Source organism: Cetorhinus maximus, chromosome 16 (genome assembly GCF_964194155.1).
Source record: "Cetorhinus maximus chromosome 16, sCetMax3.hap1.1, whole genome shotgun sequence".
Taxonomy (NCBI): domain Eukaryota; kingdom Metazoa; phylum Chordata; class Chondrichthyes; order Lamniformes; family Cetorhinidae; genus Cetorhinus; species Cetorhinus maximus.
The window spans coordinates 98,696,852-98,714,875 of NC_135894.1; the positions used below are offsets into that span (position 1 = coordinate 98,696,852).

At 44.3% G+C, this 18,024-nt stretch overlaps 1 protein-coding gene across 2 annotated transcripts in view; it reads left to right on the forward strand.

Annotated features, from left to right (window-relative positions):
• The window catches only part of LOC144691845 (stomatin-like), a 35,409-nt gene that overhangs the window by 6,291 nt on the left and 11,094 nt on the right, over positions 1–18,024 (forward strand). For both annotated transcript variants that reach the window (XM_078560398.1, XM_078560399.1), the window contains exons 2-5: positions 531–656; positions 813–901; positions 16,891–16,963; positions 17,544–17,626. In XM_078560398.1, coding sequence (XP_078416524.1) covers positions 584–656; positions 813–901; positions 16,891–16,963; positions 17,544–17,626 — 318 coding nt within the window. In that variant the 5' untranslated portion in view covers positions 531–583. The remainder of the gene's footprint in view (positions 1–530; positions 657–812; positions 902–16,890; positions 16,964–17,543; positions 17,627–18,024) is intronic.

Below are 18,024 nucleotides of genomic sequence, written 5' to 3' on the forward strand. Positions count from 1 at the left end.
CAGATTCAACTATCCCCCGCCCCAACAACCCTCCAACCCGATTACCCCCCATCCCAACCCCACTACCCGATCCAACCCAACTATACCCCCCACCACAACCCAACTACCCTCCAATCCGACTATCCCCCAACCCATCATCACTACCCAAATAACCCCCATCCCAACTGCATTACCCAACCCACCCAACTACCCCCTCCCCCCCCCCCCCCCCCACACCCTCCTGACCTGACTACCCACACGACCTGAACCGACCAAGCTATCCCACCCCAATCTGACCCAATTACTCCGCGCCCCCCCCCACCCCTTCTTTCTGGCTGATCTTGTATTTAAACAGAGGGCAGAGGCCCATTTAAGAAGCTCTTGGCACTGAGCACACGAAAGTTCATGTAACCCATATTATGCTCCAATTGCTCAGTGCCTTGGCAACCCTCACAAACCTATTGAAGGCAGAGGCATGCCTAGCTGTGCCTTGCCTTCGTCCAGCCCAGTGTGTGTTAAATAGTATATTGACTGCTGCTGGTGTGTTTCAGGGCGTTACCAGGATTTGAGTCTCAAGCGGGCAGCATCAGGAGGGAACTTCAACATGGAATTGAGCGAAAGGAAACTTGGTGCAGCGAGAGTCGAGGAGGCCTCAAAAGCAGAGCACAGCCCCAGAGGTAACGAGAATACAAATAATAAATGCAACAACAGGCGTGTCTGCGTCTCTCTCTCGCTCTCTCTTTCTCTTTCTCTCTCCCCCTCCCTCCCTCCCTTTTCCTCTCCCATTGCTGATTGCAATGTGTCTCATTTTAACAATCTGCCTTTCTCTGCAGGGTTTGGATGTTTTGGTTGGATTCTCATCATCTTCTCATTCATCTTTATTTTTGCAACGTTCCCCCTCTCAATCTGGTTTTGCTTGAAGGTAATTTTACTCATTTTTATTCTGCTGCAGGTTTTGGAATTATTTAGGAACACCCAGCTTCTCTCCCCAGTTAATCCTCAACAAAACTCACTGCTAACTGAGAAAGTTCACTGTTGTTTTGCACTGGCTTGCAACAGGCTTGGTGAAGCTTAACTCTGTTTTCATATTTTTTTTAAAAAATCCTCAAAAGCATGTGCTGTCAGGTTAATCTATTGAACCATCTGGATTAAAGAAAGCTGTTTATGTGCTGGTGCGTGAGTGGGGTTTGGGTGTCAGTTGCCAGCAATGGTACAGTTCTGAAGGGTGTGCATGTTCAAAGAAAGTGGGGGTGTATGTGCACAAATCTCTGAAGATGAAGGGACAAGTTGAGAAGGCTTTGTTTAAAAAAAAAGATAGGATTGTTGCCTCTATCAATGAAGGAATAAAGCACACAAGCGAGGAGGTTCTACGAAATCTTTGTAAGACACTGCTTTAGGCCTCAGCTGGTGTGTTCAATACTTGACACCACGCTTTAGGAAGGGTGGCGAGGCACTGTGTGCAGAGATTTACTAGAACGGCACCAGTTGTGAGAGGCTTCAGTTGTGCGGAGAGACTGGAGAGGCCGAGATTGTTCTCCTTAAAGTAGGGAAGGTTAAGAGATGTGGAAATCGCATGTGTTAGGGGTGTTGAAAATCATTGAGTCAGTCTGATTGAGTAAATCAGGAGAAACTAGCTGCTTCCTCCGGCAATCAGATATAAAAGCAAAATGACTGCGGCTGCTGTAAATCTGAATCAAAAACAAAAAAAAATGCTGCAAATACTCAGCAGGTCGGGAGGCACCTGTGGAAAGAGAAACAAAGTTGACGTTTCGAGTGATCACCTTCCGTCAGAACGGGAAGAAGTCACAGGTGTAACAGGATTTAAGCAAGTACAGAGGCAGGAAAAGAGGGGACGAAAGGAGGTCTGTGATATGGGTGGGCATAGATTTAAGGCTGTTGGCAAAAGAGCCAGAGGTGGCATGGGTTAACATTTCCTTAAGCAGCGAGTTGATCTGGAGTGCACTGCCTGAAAGGGTGGTGGAAGTTCAAAATTTGAAGGGAACTAGGCCATTGGGAAAGAGCAGGGATGTGGGATTAATTGGATGGCTCTTCCAAAGAGCTGACAGGCACGATGGACCGAATGACCTCCTGTGGTATATTATTCCTCGACTAAGCTGTGTGGCACATACCATGTAGTTGAATAGTCCCGCCAGTGGTCACGGTATCAAGCTCATAATTGGGCAACATTCCAGAGGACAACATTTGTTCACACATGGAGAGGATGCAGGGGAGAATATCAAACAACACACTGACAAAGGCAGAAAAAGATATGAAGCCAAGGCAGATGGATGGAATTGAGATACAGATCAGCCTGATCTCATTAAATATATGGAACATGCTTGTGGGGCTGAATGGCCTCCTCCTGTTCTGAGATTCCTAAAAGATAACAGCCTTGAGTTTAAGTTTGTGACCTGCCTCATTCAATTTGATCAATATCAAACATTATCACTAAAACAGATTGGTCATTTCTCACATTACTGATTGTGGAAGCTTGCTGTACACAAACTGACAGCTGTGTTTCCTGCATTACGACAGTGACTAGATTCCAAGGGAAGGTGTAGCTGAGTAGGAAATCTTGACTGTGGCTCGTACTCCTATTTGTTCAAAAAGTGCTTCATTGGCTGTGAACTGCTTTGGGAGGTCTTGAGATCGTGAAAAGCACACTAGAGACCAAAGTTCTACCTTTATGAAGCACGGGCATAGGAGACCTACTCATGATCAATTAAATTGCAACGAGAGTTTTCCCTAGTGACTGACAAGTAACTGTATTAGTCAGTTTGTAAACTGAACCATAAGAGCTAAAATCAAGGTTCACTCACTGATCTGCTGTAGATAATTTGGTCTTATCTGTGATCACATTGGAGACACTGCAGTTGGTTGTGGGGGGTGCGGTTGATTACGTGATGAGGGTTAAAGTCCTGCCCAGTTCCTGTCCACTGACCCTTGCTCGAAGGTTTGTAGGTAAGGTCAGTGTCGGCCTCAGCTCTCTTGCCGATTAATTTCCCAACCATCAGTCACTGGGCTTACAAAAAGAATACGTGCATTTATACAGTGTCTTTTATGACTTCAGGATGTCCCAAATCATGTTATAACAAATAGAAGTACCGTGTTTCTGAAGCATAATCACTGCTGCAATGTTGGAAAGGTGGCATGGCATTTATACACAGCAAGTTCCCACAAGCAATAACGTGATATTGGCCAGATCATCTGCTTTTAGGTTTTGGTTGAGGGATGAATATTGGCTAAGACACTGGAAAGAACTGCCCTGCTCCTCTTTAAAATAATGCCATTGGATCGTTTTGGTCCACCTGAAAGAGTAGCCATGGCCTGGGTTTAATGTCTTCTGTGAAGATAGGGCTTCTGACAGTGCAGCTGTCCCTCAGTACTGGCACCAGCTGTGCCAGACACTCCAGTATCTGGAGTAGGACTCAAACCCACAACCTTCTGACTCAGCGGCAAGAGCTTGGGTTATAGCACCAAAGTGCATTAATACAGCACTGCCCTTGGTCATGGACCCTTGCAGAAAGTCGAGATAAATGGGAAACTGTGTTATAGGGAGTGGTGATTGTTAAGAGGAGATATTGTCAGACTTAGCTTAGTTGGTAACCTCTGAGTCAAAAGTCTGTGGGTCCCAGGCCTGCCCTAGAGGCTTGAATGCAAAATCTAGGAAGGCACTGCAGTTCAGTACTGTGGAAGTGCTACATTGTCAGAGATGCCACCTTTTGATTGGAACGTTAAACAGAGGTCTCCATCTGACCTCTCGGGTGGATGTAAAAGATATTGATGGCAAAATTTCAAAGAAGAGCAGGAGAGTTCTCCATTGTGTCCTGGCCAATATTTATCCCCCCAACATTACTAAAACAAATTATCTTATCATTTATCCCAGTGCTGTTTGTGGGAGCTTACCACGTTTTCCACATTACAACAGTGATTCAAAGTGTACTTGATTGGTTGTAAAAAACATGGTCCTGTCCTGAGTTCATGAAAGGTGCTATAAAAATGTAGGTCTTCCTTCCTTAAATTGTTTTCAAATTAGCTAGTTTGCTGGTTGGGAGGTTAAGCTGTGAAATAATTGCTTTTGTACTTGTTTTTAAAAAAAAAAGTACCTTGAACTAATGTAACTCAGCAGGAATTCAGTTCACCAGACACACTGGCTTCAAGCCAACCCAGAAAGAAAAATTGTTTACCTGATTAATTTTCAATGTATGTAATCAGAATACATCCTGTGAACACAACATATGATTCATGCCCCTCCACATTCTATTCCACTGGGATCAGTGCTGCGGCCTCAACTTTTTACAATTTATATAAATGACTTGGATGAAGGGACCGAAGGGACGGTTGCTAAATTTGCTGACGACACAAAGATAGACGGGAAAGTAAATTGTGAGGGGGACGTAAGGAGGCTACAAGGTGACATAGACAGGTTAAGTGAGTGGGCAAAAATCTGGCAAGTGGAGTATAATGTGGGAAAATGTGAAATCATTCATTTTGGCAGGAAGAATAAAAAAGGAGCAGATCATCTAAATGGTGAGAGATTACAGAGCTCTGAGATTCATAGGGACCTGGGTGTCCTAGTGCATGAATCACAAGAGGTTAGTATGCAGGTACAGCAGGTAATTAGGAAAGCTAATAGAATGTTATCGTTTATTATGAAGGGAATTGATTACAAAAGTAGGGAGGTTATGCTTCAGTTGTACAGGGCGTATATGAGACCACATCTGGATATTGTATACAGTACTGGTCTCCTTATTTAAAGAAAGATGTAAATGCGTAAGAAGCAGTTCGGAGAAGTTTTACTAGACTAGTACCAGGAATATAAAAGCAAAAAACTGCGGATGCTGGAAATCCAAAACAAAAATAAAAATACCTGGAAAAACTCAGCAGGTCTGGCAGCATCTGCGGAGAGGAACACAGTTAACGTTTCCAGTCCGTATGACTCTTCAACAGAACTAAGTAAAAATAGAAAAGAAGTGAAATATAAACTGGTTTAATGAGAGGGGGGAGGGGTGGGACAGGTAGAGCTGGATAGAGGGAGTGATAGGTAGAGATAACCAAAAAATGTCATAGACAAAAGGACAAAGAGGTGTTGAAGCTGGTGATATTATCTAAGGAATGTGATAATAGGTGACATTAAGGGTAGAAAGCAGGACAAGCAAGGTACAGATAGCCCTAGTGGGGATGGGGTGAAGGGAAGGGATCGAAATAGGCTAAAAGGTAGAGATAAAACAATGGATGGAAATACATTTTAAAATAATAGAAATAGGTGGGAAAAGAAAAATCTATATAAATTATTGGGGAAAGAAAAGGAGGATCGGAAAGGGGGTGGGGATGGAGGAGAGAGTTCATGATCTAAAATTGTTGAACTCAATATTCAGTCCGGAAGGCTGTAAAGTGCCTAGTCGGAAGATGAGGTGCTGTTCATCCAGTTTGCGTTGAGCTTCACTGGAACAATGCAGCAGGCCATGGACGGACATGTGGGCATGAGAGCAGGGTGGAGTGTTGAAATGGCAAGCGACAGGGAGGTCTGGATCATGCTTGTGGACAGACCAAAGATATTCTGCAAAGCAGTCACCCAGTCTGCGTTTGGCCTCTCCAATGTAGAGGAAACCGCATTGGGAGCAACGAATGCAGTAGACTAAATTGAGGAAAGTGCAAGTGAAATGCTGCTTCACTTGAAAGGAGTGTTTGGGCCCTTGGACGGTGAGGAGGGAGGAAGTGAAGGGGCAGGTGTTGCATCTTCTGCGTGGGCATAGGGAGATGCCATAGGTGGGGGTTGAGGAGTAGGGGGTGATGGAGGAGTGGACCAGGGTGTCCCGGAGGGAACGATCCCTGCGGAATGCCGCCGGGGGGATGAAGGGAAGATGTGTTTGGTGGTGGCATCATGCTGGAGTTGGCGGAAATGGCGGAGGATGATTCTTTGAATGCGGAGGCTGGTGGGGTGGTAAGTGAGGACAAGGGGGACCCTAACATGGTTCTGGGAGGGAGAGGAAGGTGTGAGGGCGGATGCACGGGAGATGGGCCGGACACGGTTGAGGGCCCTGTCAACCACCATGGGTGGAAAACCTCGGTTAAGGAAGAAGGAAGACATGTCAGAGGAACTGTTTTTGAAAGTAGCATCATCAGAACAGATGCGACGGAGGCGAAGGAACTGAGAGAATGGGATGGAGTCCTTACATGAAGCGGGGTGTGAGGAGCTGTAGTTGAGGTAGCTGTGGGAGTCAGTAGGCTTGTAATGAATATTGGTGGACAGTCTATCACCAGAAATTGAGACAGAGAGGTCAAGGAAAGGAAGGGAAGTGTCAGAGATGGACCATGTGAAAATGATGGAGGGGTGGAAATTGGAAGCAAAATTAATAAATTTTTCAGGTCCAGGAATAGGTGGGTTGTCTTATAAGGAAAGGCTGGACAGGTTAGGCTTGTATCCACTGGAATTTAGAAGAGTAAGACGCGACTTAATTGAAACCTTTAAGATCCTGACGGGTCTTGACAGGGTGGATGTTTTTTTTATGCATTCACAGCATGTGGGCTTCTCTGGCTGGGTCAGCATTTATTGCCCATCCCTAGTTGCCCTTGAGAAGATTATGGTGAGTGGTTTGATACAAGTGAGTGGCACGCTAGACCATTTCAGAGGGCATTTAAGAGTCAACCACATTGCTGTGGGTCTGGAGTCACATGTAGGCCAGACCAGGTAAGAATGGCGGATTTCCTTCCCAGGTACCAGGGCCAGATGGATTGTTTCCGAGGCTGCTGAAGGAAGTCAGGGAGGAGATAGCAGATGCTCTGAGGACGATTTTCCAATCTTCACTATATACAAGGGAGGTACCGGAGGACTGGAGAAATGCAAACGTAGTTCCATTGTTTAAAAAGGGATCAAAGGAAATGCCAAACAATTATAGGCCAGTTAGTCTTACATCGGTGGTGAGCAAATTAGTAGAATCAATCCTGAGAGATAGGATTAACTGTCATGTGGAAAGGCATGGACTGGTCAGGGATGGTTAGCATGGATTTGTTAAAGGAAGGTCTTGCCTCACAAATTTGATTGAATTCTTTGAGGAAGTGACAAGAGGGGTTGATGAAGTTAGTGCAGTGGATGTTGTGTACATGGATTTTAGCAAGGCATTTAACAAGGTCCCACATGACAGATTGGTCAGGAAAGTAAAAGCCCATGGGATTCAGGGTAATGTGGCAAACTGGATAAAAGGTTGGCTTTGTAACAGGAAACAAAGGGTAATGATTGATGGATGCCCTTGCGAATGGAAAGTTGTCTCAAGTTGTGTTCCACAGGGCTCGGTGTTGGGACCTTGCTGTTTGTATTATATATTAACGATTTGGACGTGAACGTGGGGGCCATGATTGGGAAATTTGCAGATGACACAAAGATTGGCCGAGTAGTGGATAGTGTAGAGGATAGCCATAATCTCCAAAACGATATAGATGGGTTGGTGGAGTGGGCGGTAAAGTGGCAGGTGGATTATAACATAGAGAAATGTGAGGTCATACATTAAGGGAGGTCAAAGAGTTACAGGGATTACACAATAAATGGGAATATACTAAGAGGGGTAGATGAAGTGAGAGATCTTGGTGTACAAGTGCACAGGTCCCTGAAGGCAGCAGTTCAAGTAGACAAGGTTGTAAAGAAGGCATATGGAATGCTCTCCTACATTGGCAGAGGTATAGAATATAAAAGCAAGGATATAATGTTGGAATTGTATAAAACACTTGTGAGGCCACAACTGGAGTATTGTGTGCAGTTCTGGTCACCACATTACAGGAAGGACGTAATAGCTCTGGAGAGAGTGCAGAGGAGGTTTACAAGAATGTTGCCAAGGTTAGAAAAGTGTAGCTATGAGGAGAGATTGGATAGGTTGGGGTTATTTTCCTTCGAACAAAGAAGGCTGAGAGGTGACCTGATTGAGGTGTACAAAATGATGAGGGGAATAGATAGAGTGGACAGGATAAAATTGTTTCCCTTGGTGGAGAATTCTAGAACCAGGGGACAGATTCAAAATAAGTGGCAGAAGGTGTAGGGGGGACATGAGGAAGAACTTTTTTACGCAGAGGGTAGTGGGTGCCTGGAATTTGCTGCCCAAGTTGGTGGTAGAGGCAGAAACTCTAAACTCTTTTAACAAGTACCTGGATCTGCACCTTAAGTGCTGTAAGCTGCAGGGCTATGGGCCGGGTGCAGGAAGGTGGGATTAGAAAGGGCACCTGGGTGTCCTTGGGCTGGCATGGACAAGATGGGCCAAATGGCCTCCTCCTGTGCCATAACTTTCCTATGGTTCTATGGACAGTGAAGCTGGGTTTAAAATGGGTACAAGTGGGAGGTTATGTTTCCTGTTTACTGTATAACTTAGTGCTGTGTCTTTTTTAATGTCGGAAAAGATAAATGCCCCCTCCAACATTCTTCTACCATTAAAAGTAGTCACCAGGGGAGCATAAATCTACCAAATGAGAAGGATTCAGAGCAAGATGCAGGCTACAGTCGAAGTTGCCTATGGTGTTTTACACGTTAGGCTAATAGAGACGCCTGTGGTACAATGTATCTCCAGACTTACCTTTAGAAGAGATTTTGTGTTACATGAATTTGAGGTTGAGCTCACATCATAAGATCAAACGAAATAGGAGCAAAGTAGGCCCCCCGGCCCATCAAGCCCGCTCCGCCACTTAAGACCATGTCCGATCCAACCGCGGCCCTAACTCCACCTCCCCGCCCGGCCCCCCCCAACGACCCCTGGTTCCCTCCGTCTAACTCAGCCCCGAACACATTCAACGACCCAGCCACCACCGCCCTCCAGAAAAGAGAATTCCAAACACCGACGACCCTCCGAGAGAAGAAACTCCCCCCCCGCATCTCAGCCCCAAATAGGAAAAACCCCCATCTTTAAACCATGCCTCGTAGTTCCAGACCCCCCCAACCCACAAGGGGAAACCTCCTCCCAGCCTCCACCCTATCAAGCTCCCTTCATCACCAGATTGCTGGAAACACTAACATGTGCATAAAATTACACACAATATATAGCACAGAAACAGGCCATTCGACCCAACAGTCCATACTGTTGTTCATGTTCCATTCGAGCATCCTCTTATCCTTACTTATCTAATTCTATCTGCATAACCCTCTATTTTATTCTCCCTCACATGCTTATCTAGTTTCCTCTTAAATCCATCTACACTATTCACTTCAGCTACTCCCTGTGGTAGTGAGTTCCACATTTTCACCATCCTGAATAAAGAAGTTTCTTCTCAATTGTTTAATTGATTTCTTGATGACTATCTTATATTGATTGCCTATTTTTCCCCCCCCCCCCCCCGATAAATATTCATAAAATGTTGAGAGAAAAACAATATTGACGTTTCAGGTCAATGGCCTTCGATGTGGAGAGGATGTTTCCTCTTGTGGGAGGATCTAGAACTAGGGGTCACTGTTTAAACAGAAGGGGTCACTCATTTAAGACAGAGATGAGAAATGTTTTCTCTGAGTGTTTGGAACTCTCTTGCTCAAAAGGCGGTGGAAGCAGAGCCTTTGAATATTTTTAAGACAGAGCTAGATAGATTCTTGATTAACAAGGGGGTGAAAGGTTATCAGGGGTAGACATGAATGTGGGATTGAGGTTACAATCAGATCAGCCACTATCTTATTGAATGGTGGAGTAGGCTCAAGGGGCCGAGTGACCTCCTCCTGCTCCTAACTCGTATGTTCACTTGTAGTTTCACCTCTCGTATATTATCGAGGCATCTCGATCTTGTGTCATCTCGACTATGTGAAGGTCTCTTTCATGCTCGAGGCATTAACTATGTCAACATTCGAGATTAGGTAGGTGGATGAAGGTGACAAAGGGAGACTTGGACCATGCAGGGTGGGTAAATAGGATTAGGGCTATATGCTTTCATGGAGGCTAAATGCCAACATGGACACGATGGGCTGAATGGACTGCTTCTGTATTGTAATGTCAGTATAGAATCATACTGCACAGGCGGAAGCCTTTCGGCCCATCATGCCTGTACTGGCTCTTTGAAAGCACTATCGAATTAGTTATATTCCCCTGCTCTTTCCCCACAGCCCAGCAATTTTTACTTCTCAAATTTATATCCACTTTCCTTTTGAAAGTTACTATTGAATCTGCTTTGACCGCCCTTTCAGGCTCCTCCACTGACTCCTTTGCAAATGATCTTAAATCTGTGATCTCTGGTTACTGACCCTCCTGCCCACGGGAATGTTTTCTCTTATTTACGCTGTGAGGTAGTGCGTATGCAGGTACAGTGTCCCGAAACAGGCACCCCGGGACTGAGTCGGTGCCGGTTTTTGGATCTGGCTGGTTTTCGGGTCGGGTGGTTTGGGCCGGGTCCGATTGGTCAGATCAGGCCGAGCCAGGTTGGGTGGGGCCAAGGGTAGCTCAGACCACTCGGAACGCAGGAAAAGCCCCGCCCGCAAAGCCGATAACTAGTCTGTGCCAATGCAGCACCTAGCCGATGAAGTCAGTCAGTTATTTTACTCATGTAACAAGAATAAAAATTCACACTTGGCAGCTTATAAACATGTCCAGTTTTCAGATAGCCAGATTTGAGCCACTGCACCTGTATAACCTCTCAACTATGGTATTATCATTATAAATGTTTGTAGCTTTTCCAGTGCTTGTATGATATGGAGACCAATCATTCACAAATCCCTCTCTATATAAGTTTAACATAACTTCACACAATAAAAAAACAAAATACTGTAGATACTGGAAAGCAGAAATAAAAACAGAACATGTTAGAAATATTCATCAGGTCAGGCAGCATCTGTGGAGAGATAAACAGAGTTAATGGCTGGGATTTTGCGACCCTGCCAGTCAAGTGACTTTTGGCCGCTCTCCAAATTTTCCCGACCGACCTGCCCGCCCGCCCTTGATGATGACGCCCACCGCTGTCGGGGCCGGAAAATCCCACCCAACGTTTCAGGTCAATGACCCTTCTATTTTTATTATTTTTATTTTAACATAACTTCTCTGCTTTTCAATTCTGTCTCTCTAGAAACGAACTTCACTTCTGGGTTTTGCTTTTTTTTAAGCCCTCATGAATCTATTGCTGCTTTTAATGATTTGTCTATCTGTACCCTTTGCTCCTCTAATGGATGTAGATTCCAATTTTCCAAGGATTTTTGACCTCATTATCCTTTCCACCAAAATACACCGCCTCACACTTAACTGTATTAAAATTAATGTATGTGAAGGGTGTTGTGATGTTTGACACATAAGGAGCTCATTGTCAAAATACATGTCTTTCTTATAAATACAAGTCTTACTGACCATGCAAATGTCATTTTGCTGTCTTGACACAAGGGGCTCATTCATTTCTCATCTAGCTGAGCTTGAGCTGTAAGCAAGAACATTGAAACCACAATTCAGTCAGTGGGTCATTTCTTTTCTTTATTCTTTCATGTGGTTTTGCTGGCAAGGCCATCCTTAATTGCCCTTGAACTGAGTGGCTTGCAAGGCCATTTCAGAGGGCAGCTAAGAGTCAACCACATTGCTGTGGGTCTGGAGTCACATGTAGGCCAGACCACGTAAGGATGGCAGATTTCCTTTTCTAAAGGACATTAGTGAACCAGATGGGTTACATGAATCAAAGGTAGTTGTCATGGTCACCCTTACTGAAGCTAGCTTTCAATCCGAATTTATTAATTGAATTTAAATTCCACTAGCTGCCGTGGTGGGATTTGAACCCATGACCCACAGAGCATTAGTCTGGGCCCCTGGATTATTAGGCCAGTGACATTTCCACTACACCATCCCACATTTCCATTCTCAATCATTTCCCAATGATTAATTCTAAACCCTCCCGCTTTAGAGGGAAGAAAAATATTTGGACAACAATTTAGTTTAGCATTTTCTTAATCATGCAGTCATAGAATGGATACTGCAAAGAATAAAGCCATTTGGCCCATCGTCTCTGTGCCGGCCCTCTGAAGGAGCGATTCACCTAGTACCACTCCCCCTTGCCTTGCCTGTTTTTCCTTTTCATCAATCATGAAAGAGGGAAGGCCCTGACTCAGGGAATTCCCCCTCGCCGGGGGCGACGATTGGGTTCGCGCACACCGCCGCCTGCCCCCACACAACCCCCCCAATGGGGGAAAATTCAGCCCAGTCTCTTAGTATCTACTCTGTCCAGACCCCTCATGATTCTGAACACTTCTATCAAATCTCCTCTCAACTTTCACTGCTCCAAGGAAAAGAGTCCCATCTTCTCCAATCTGTCAACATACCTGAAGTTCCTAATTCCTGGAACCATTCTTGTCAATCATTTCTGCACTCTTTCTAATGCCTTCTCATCTTTCCTTAAAAGCCAATTTTATGAGTTTCTGGTATTCGCAACAGGTCCATGCCTGTGTTGCTGCACCACAGAAGCCTCTTCCCACTATCTAACTCCATCGATGTATCTTTCTATTCCCTTCTGCCTAATGTACTTCCCTAGTTTCCCTAGGAGTGCATCATATAAAAAGCTGAGTCAGTAAAAGTGGCCATGAAGCTGTTGAATTTTCGAAAAAATTCAATCAGCTCACTAACATCTGAGAGATGGAAGCAAATGAACATAGGAGCAGGAGGAGGCCATTCGGCCCCTTGAATCTAATGTTCAACTATCCAGTTAAGTCACGGCTGAGCTGTATATTAACTCTATTTATTCCCCCCCCCACCGCCGCCCCCCCAAGGTTCTGTATCCCTTAATACCCTTTCCGAACAAAAATCTATCAGTCTCAGTTTTGAAATGTTCAGTTGACCCTCAGCCTCAACTGTTCTTTGGAGAAGAGAGCCCCAGATTTCCACGACCTTTTTGTGTGAAGGAGTGCTTCCTGGCATCACCCCTGAATGGCCTAGTTCTAATTTACCCCTTGTTCTGGCCTCCCACAGAATCACAGAATTTTTACAGTTTAGAAGGAAGCCATTCAGCCCATTGTGTCTGTTCCGGCTCTCCAAATGAGCAGTTCATTTAGTGCCTTTCACCCGCCTATACCTGCACGTTCTTCATTTTCAAATAACAGGCTAATTCCCTTTTCAATACCTCCACAAAAGGAAATGATTCCCCTCCATCTATCCTGGGAAATCTGCCATCCTTATCCAGTCCGCTCTAATATGTGACTCTAGTTAACAACAAAGTGGTTGGCCGCAGTTTTGATTTAAGATGATGCTAGACATAGGAACATTGGACTTAAGGAGCAAGAGTAGGCCATTCAGTCCTTCAAACCTGCTCCTCCATTCAATAAGATCATGAATGATCTGGTTGTGGTCTCAACTCCACTTCGCTATCTGTCCCCTATAACCCTTGACTCCCTTATCTATCAAAAATCTGTCTAACTCTGTCTTGAATAAGTACAATGACCCAGCCTCCACTACTTTCTGGGGAAGAGAATTCCACATACTAACAACCTTCTGAGAGAAAAAAAGGTTCTCCTCATCTCTGTCCTAAACGGTAGACCTCTTACTCTTAAACTCTGTCCCCCTGGTTCTAGTCTCTCCCACAAGTGGAAACCTTCTCCAGTTATCTACCCTATCAAATCCCCTCAGGATCTTATATGTTTCAGTAAGATTACCTCTCATTCTTCTAAACTCCAATGGGTATAGGCCCAACCTGTTCAACCTTTCTTCAAAAGATAAGCCCCTCACCCCAGAATGACTAGTGAGTCAGCAGCCCATTTTCACAATTCCCCTGATTTCAGTGTGCGTTGACGTTATATTGCACGAAGTCAAGATTACTCCCATTGACTGTGAATTTCCCTCAGAAGTGGCCCAGCAAGTCATTTAGCATTTTGTCACTTAATCCCTCCTGCCTTTCATCCGATCCACAGACTTTCCCTTTTGTTCTCCCCCATCCCAACCCCCAAACTTGCGCTGCCTAGGTATTTGCTAAAAACATCATAGCGGGTCCCACATTCTCGCCACTCGCTGCGAAAGGAAATATCTCCCATATTCTTCACTCGATCTGTTAGTACAAGAATTCTGTACACTTAGTGCCTTGGCTGTTACAATGTCTGAATTATCTGTATCTTTTTGCAGGTGCTAAACTGCATTCCACAAAGCAAGGCTGTAAAAATTGAACAGAAGCCTGCCCTTTTTCCCCGAATGGGGTTAAAGTTTCATATCCCATTACTCACTCTGAAGAGATTTGGCAATTTCATCCTTTTTAAAAAAAAAACATTCTTGGGATGTGGGCATCGCTGGCAAGGCTGACATTTATTGCCCATTCCCTGGCTGCAGCCTGGAGAAGGTGTGGGGGCGGGGGGGTGCTGTAAAGGGCCACCTTCTTGAACCGCTGATTGAAGATGTTTGATCTGACTGAGGGGCTTGCTAGGTCACTTTGGAGGGCATTTAAGTGTCATCCACGTTCCTCCTAAACCTGCTGCATATTCCCAGTGTCCTCCGCTTTTATTTCAGATTTCCAGCATCCACAGTATTTTGCTTTTGTATTTTTTTGTTTGGGTCTGGAGTCACGTGTATGGCCAAACCAGATCAGGACGGCAGGTTTCCTTCCATATAGCTTGCTAGGAATTGTTGAGGCAAATAGCTTAGGCACATTTGATGCAGGGCTTCCCAAACTGTGGACCGTGACCCCACTGAAATTCCTGGGGTCGCGAGCTCGAAGCAGAACAGATGCTTCTGTGAATAGGTTAGTGTTTGTTTGTTTTTTTTGGAGAAACCTTACCTTTTCGTCAACTCCCCCCATGCTCAGATAGACCAATTGAACCAAATGGCCTATTTTTCGTAACACTAATAAGAACAAAGTGAACCGGTTGGGCTTATATGAGAATCGTTGTGGCTTTTACTGATACCAACTTTTTATATCCAGATTTTTTTTAAACTGAATTCAATTTTAGCATTCTCTGGATTTCTTGTCCAATATCCAGGTGCTTAATACTGCAATTTAAAAATGCTGGTGAACCATTGTCAGCGGTTCTAATTTTGTGACACCCCATAACACTGAAAAATTTCTCCGACAAGGAACATACAGGCCAGGGGGCACTGAGTTATCAACTAGACAGTTTCCATTCCAGTTAAGACGAAGGCTGTTATTAAAATTGACAAGCCTACAAGCACTGACAGCACAATTGGGCAGTGATCCAACAAGAAACTTAATAAATCAATGCCACGATCTTGGCTCATCAACAACTTATATTTATAAAGTGCCTTTAACATAATAAAATATCCCAAGGCACTTATCGGAACATTGTAATGCAAAATTTGTCACTAAACCAAATTAGGATCAATGACCAAAAACCTGGTCAAAGAGGTAGGGTTCAAGGAAGTCTTCAAGGAGGAAAGTGGAGTACAGGCAAAGAGGTTTAGGGAAGGATTTCCGGAGAGTGGGGCCTAGGCAGCTAATGGCACGGCCACCAATAGCGGAGCGATTAAAATCGGGAATGCTCAAGAGGCCAGAATTACTGAGGCAGGTCACTAAATGTTCATGGGGGTGGGGGAGGTGGGAGGGTCGTGGTGGAGTTCTGGAATTGGGTGGTGGGAGCATAACCTTAAAATGAGCAATTCTTAACACTAAGGGTAGTGAAAATCTGGAACACTCTCCCCGATAAAGGTGTTGAGACTGAGGATCTACTGAAAATTTCAAAACTGGGATTGGTAGAGTTCTGTTAGACAAGCGTATTGAAGGTTGTAAAACCAGGGCGAGTGGATGGAGTTAAGGTACATGTCAGCCATGATCTCATTAAATGATGGAACGGGCTCAAGGGGCTGGAATGGCCTCCTCCTATTCCTATGTTCTTATGCTTGGTCAAAGAAAGTTTTAAGCAGCATTTTATACGAGGTGAGATAGGTGGAGAGAATTAGGGAGAGAATTAAGTTAAAAGTGGTGGCTTAAGCCCCACACCTGGATTTCTGTTGAGTGCTCCAATAGTTCATACCCGGAGACTGGGAAGCATTTCACTAGAGGCAATGCGAAAGTTAATTATTAGCATCAAATTAGGTCAGGGTAGATGAGTTAAGCGTGGGTGAGCAGCTCGGGGGTAATTAGCTCAATATAATGAGGGTTAGGGTCCAGTTGGAAGGGGAAAAGTTAGAACAGTGATCGGAACATGAGATTGGAATAGGGACAAAGTTGAGGATTGAGCCACCTGATGTGAGGTGGAAAGAGAAATGAGCACACCACACTGTAGATCAACCATTTAGATATTTTTAAAACAGAGGTTGCGACATTTTAGAATAATTATTTACCGTTAAATCAAATTTCAGATTTCCATGGATAAATCAAGCGGTTAGACACAAACTAAAATTGAAGAAGGCGGCATATAGAGCCTAACGATATGATTAGAAAGAAGAGAGAATATGGGAAAACAAGAGAAGAGATTAAGAAAGGGATAAGAAAAGCAAGAAGGGTGTATAACTCTGCCATTTTTAAAATATTTATTCACAGACAGTATATGGGCATCACTAGTAAGGCCAGCATTCATTGCCAATCCATAAGTGTCCTTCAGAAAGTGGCCGTTGTTGTATTTTCAGTAGGTCTCGTGAAGAGGTTCTGAGTCTTATATGGTTGAACATTAAGTGTTTATTAATAACTCAGAACTTTGTACATAAATATAGAGCATAGCCCAAGCTAGGAGTGGACTCCATGCCTGCTTCTACACAGATCTCTGTCCAGTCCACAACACTCTCTAGTCTCAGGCATGTGTCTGTCTACATCACACTGTGGGCAGCACTGTTTCCCAGTCTCACAATTCTGTGTCAGACTACATCAAAAACAGAAAATCCTGGAAAAACTCAGCAGCAAGTAGAACGAGACTTAGAGAAACTAGAAAGTTTTTTCCTTCCATTCCCGCTTAGTGTAAACATTGTAGAGATGTCCATTGACTCTGCAAACAAGTGAGAGGTTGTTCGTGAATGCTGAAGTGTTGATATTCATATAATCATATAACTTTCCTTTCAGATTGTTAAAGAATATGAAAGAGCTGTGATATTTCGATTAGGTCGTATTGTTCGTGGTGGAGCCAAAGGCCCAGGTATGTTTTAAAATTCATTGCAAAGAATTTACAGCACAGAAACAGGCCATTCAGCTCAACTGGGCAATGCCGGTGTTTATATTCCTCCCACATGAAACTCCTTCCACATTGTCTGTGTTTGCTGAACTACACTGACTCCACTTTGACATCATCTCAGCTGTAAAATGCTCATCCTTGTTATTAAATCCCTCCGTAGCCTCCCTCCTCCCTATCCCTGTTATCTCCCTCAATCCTACACCTTCCAAGATCTCTGTGCTCCTCTAATTCTGGCCTTTTGCGCGTCCTTGGTTTTCATCATTCAACCTTTGACCCTATATGACTCACCACCTAGGCCTTAAGCTCTGGAATTACATCCATAAATCTCTTCATCTCTCTACCTCTCTCTCCTCCTTTAAGACACTCCTTCAAGCCTAGCTCTTTGACCAAGCTTTTGGTCACCTATCCTTAAGTGACCTTGTGTCAAATTTTATTTGATTATCGCTTCTGTGAAGCGTCTTGGGACATTTACTACATTAAAGTGCTATATAAATGCAAGCTGTTGTTGACTTAAAAACCTAACAATATTTATTCCTAACTTTAGGTATTTTCTGGATGATACCTTGTACTGATTCATTTAGCCTTGTTGATTTGAGGACAGTCTCATTCTCTGTACCACCACAAGAGGTAGGTCTCACCAGTTGATTGGTATTGGGTAATTCATCAGTGTGAAATGTTTCCCCTGTCATAAGGTGTTCATGCAGCTCTAGTTATCAACTGTAAGTAGAGTTGCCCTCCAGGACTGATCTGGTACCTCCAGCACAATCTACCTGCAAGTAAAATCCAGGAGAAAAATTGTCAGGGCATTTAATAAATGCATTTTCATTTTTGTTGAATGCTGTCTTTTATGTAGAGCTAAAACAATGGAGATGGGAGGTTCCACTCCAAGTTACACACCATCCTGACTTGGAACTGTATAGCCGTTCCTTCACTGTCGCTGGATCAAAATCCTGGAACTCCCTCCCTAACCGCGGGTGTATCTACACCCATGGACTGCAGCGGGTCACCACCACCTTCTCAAGGGC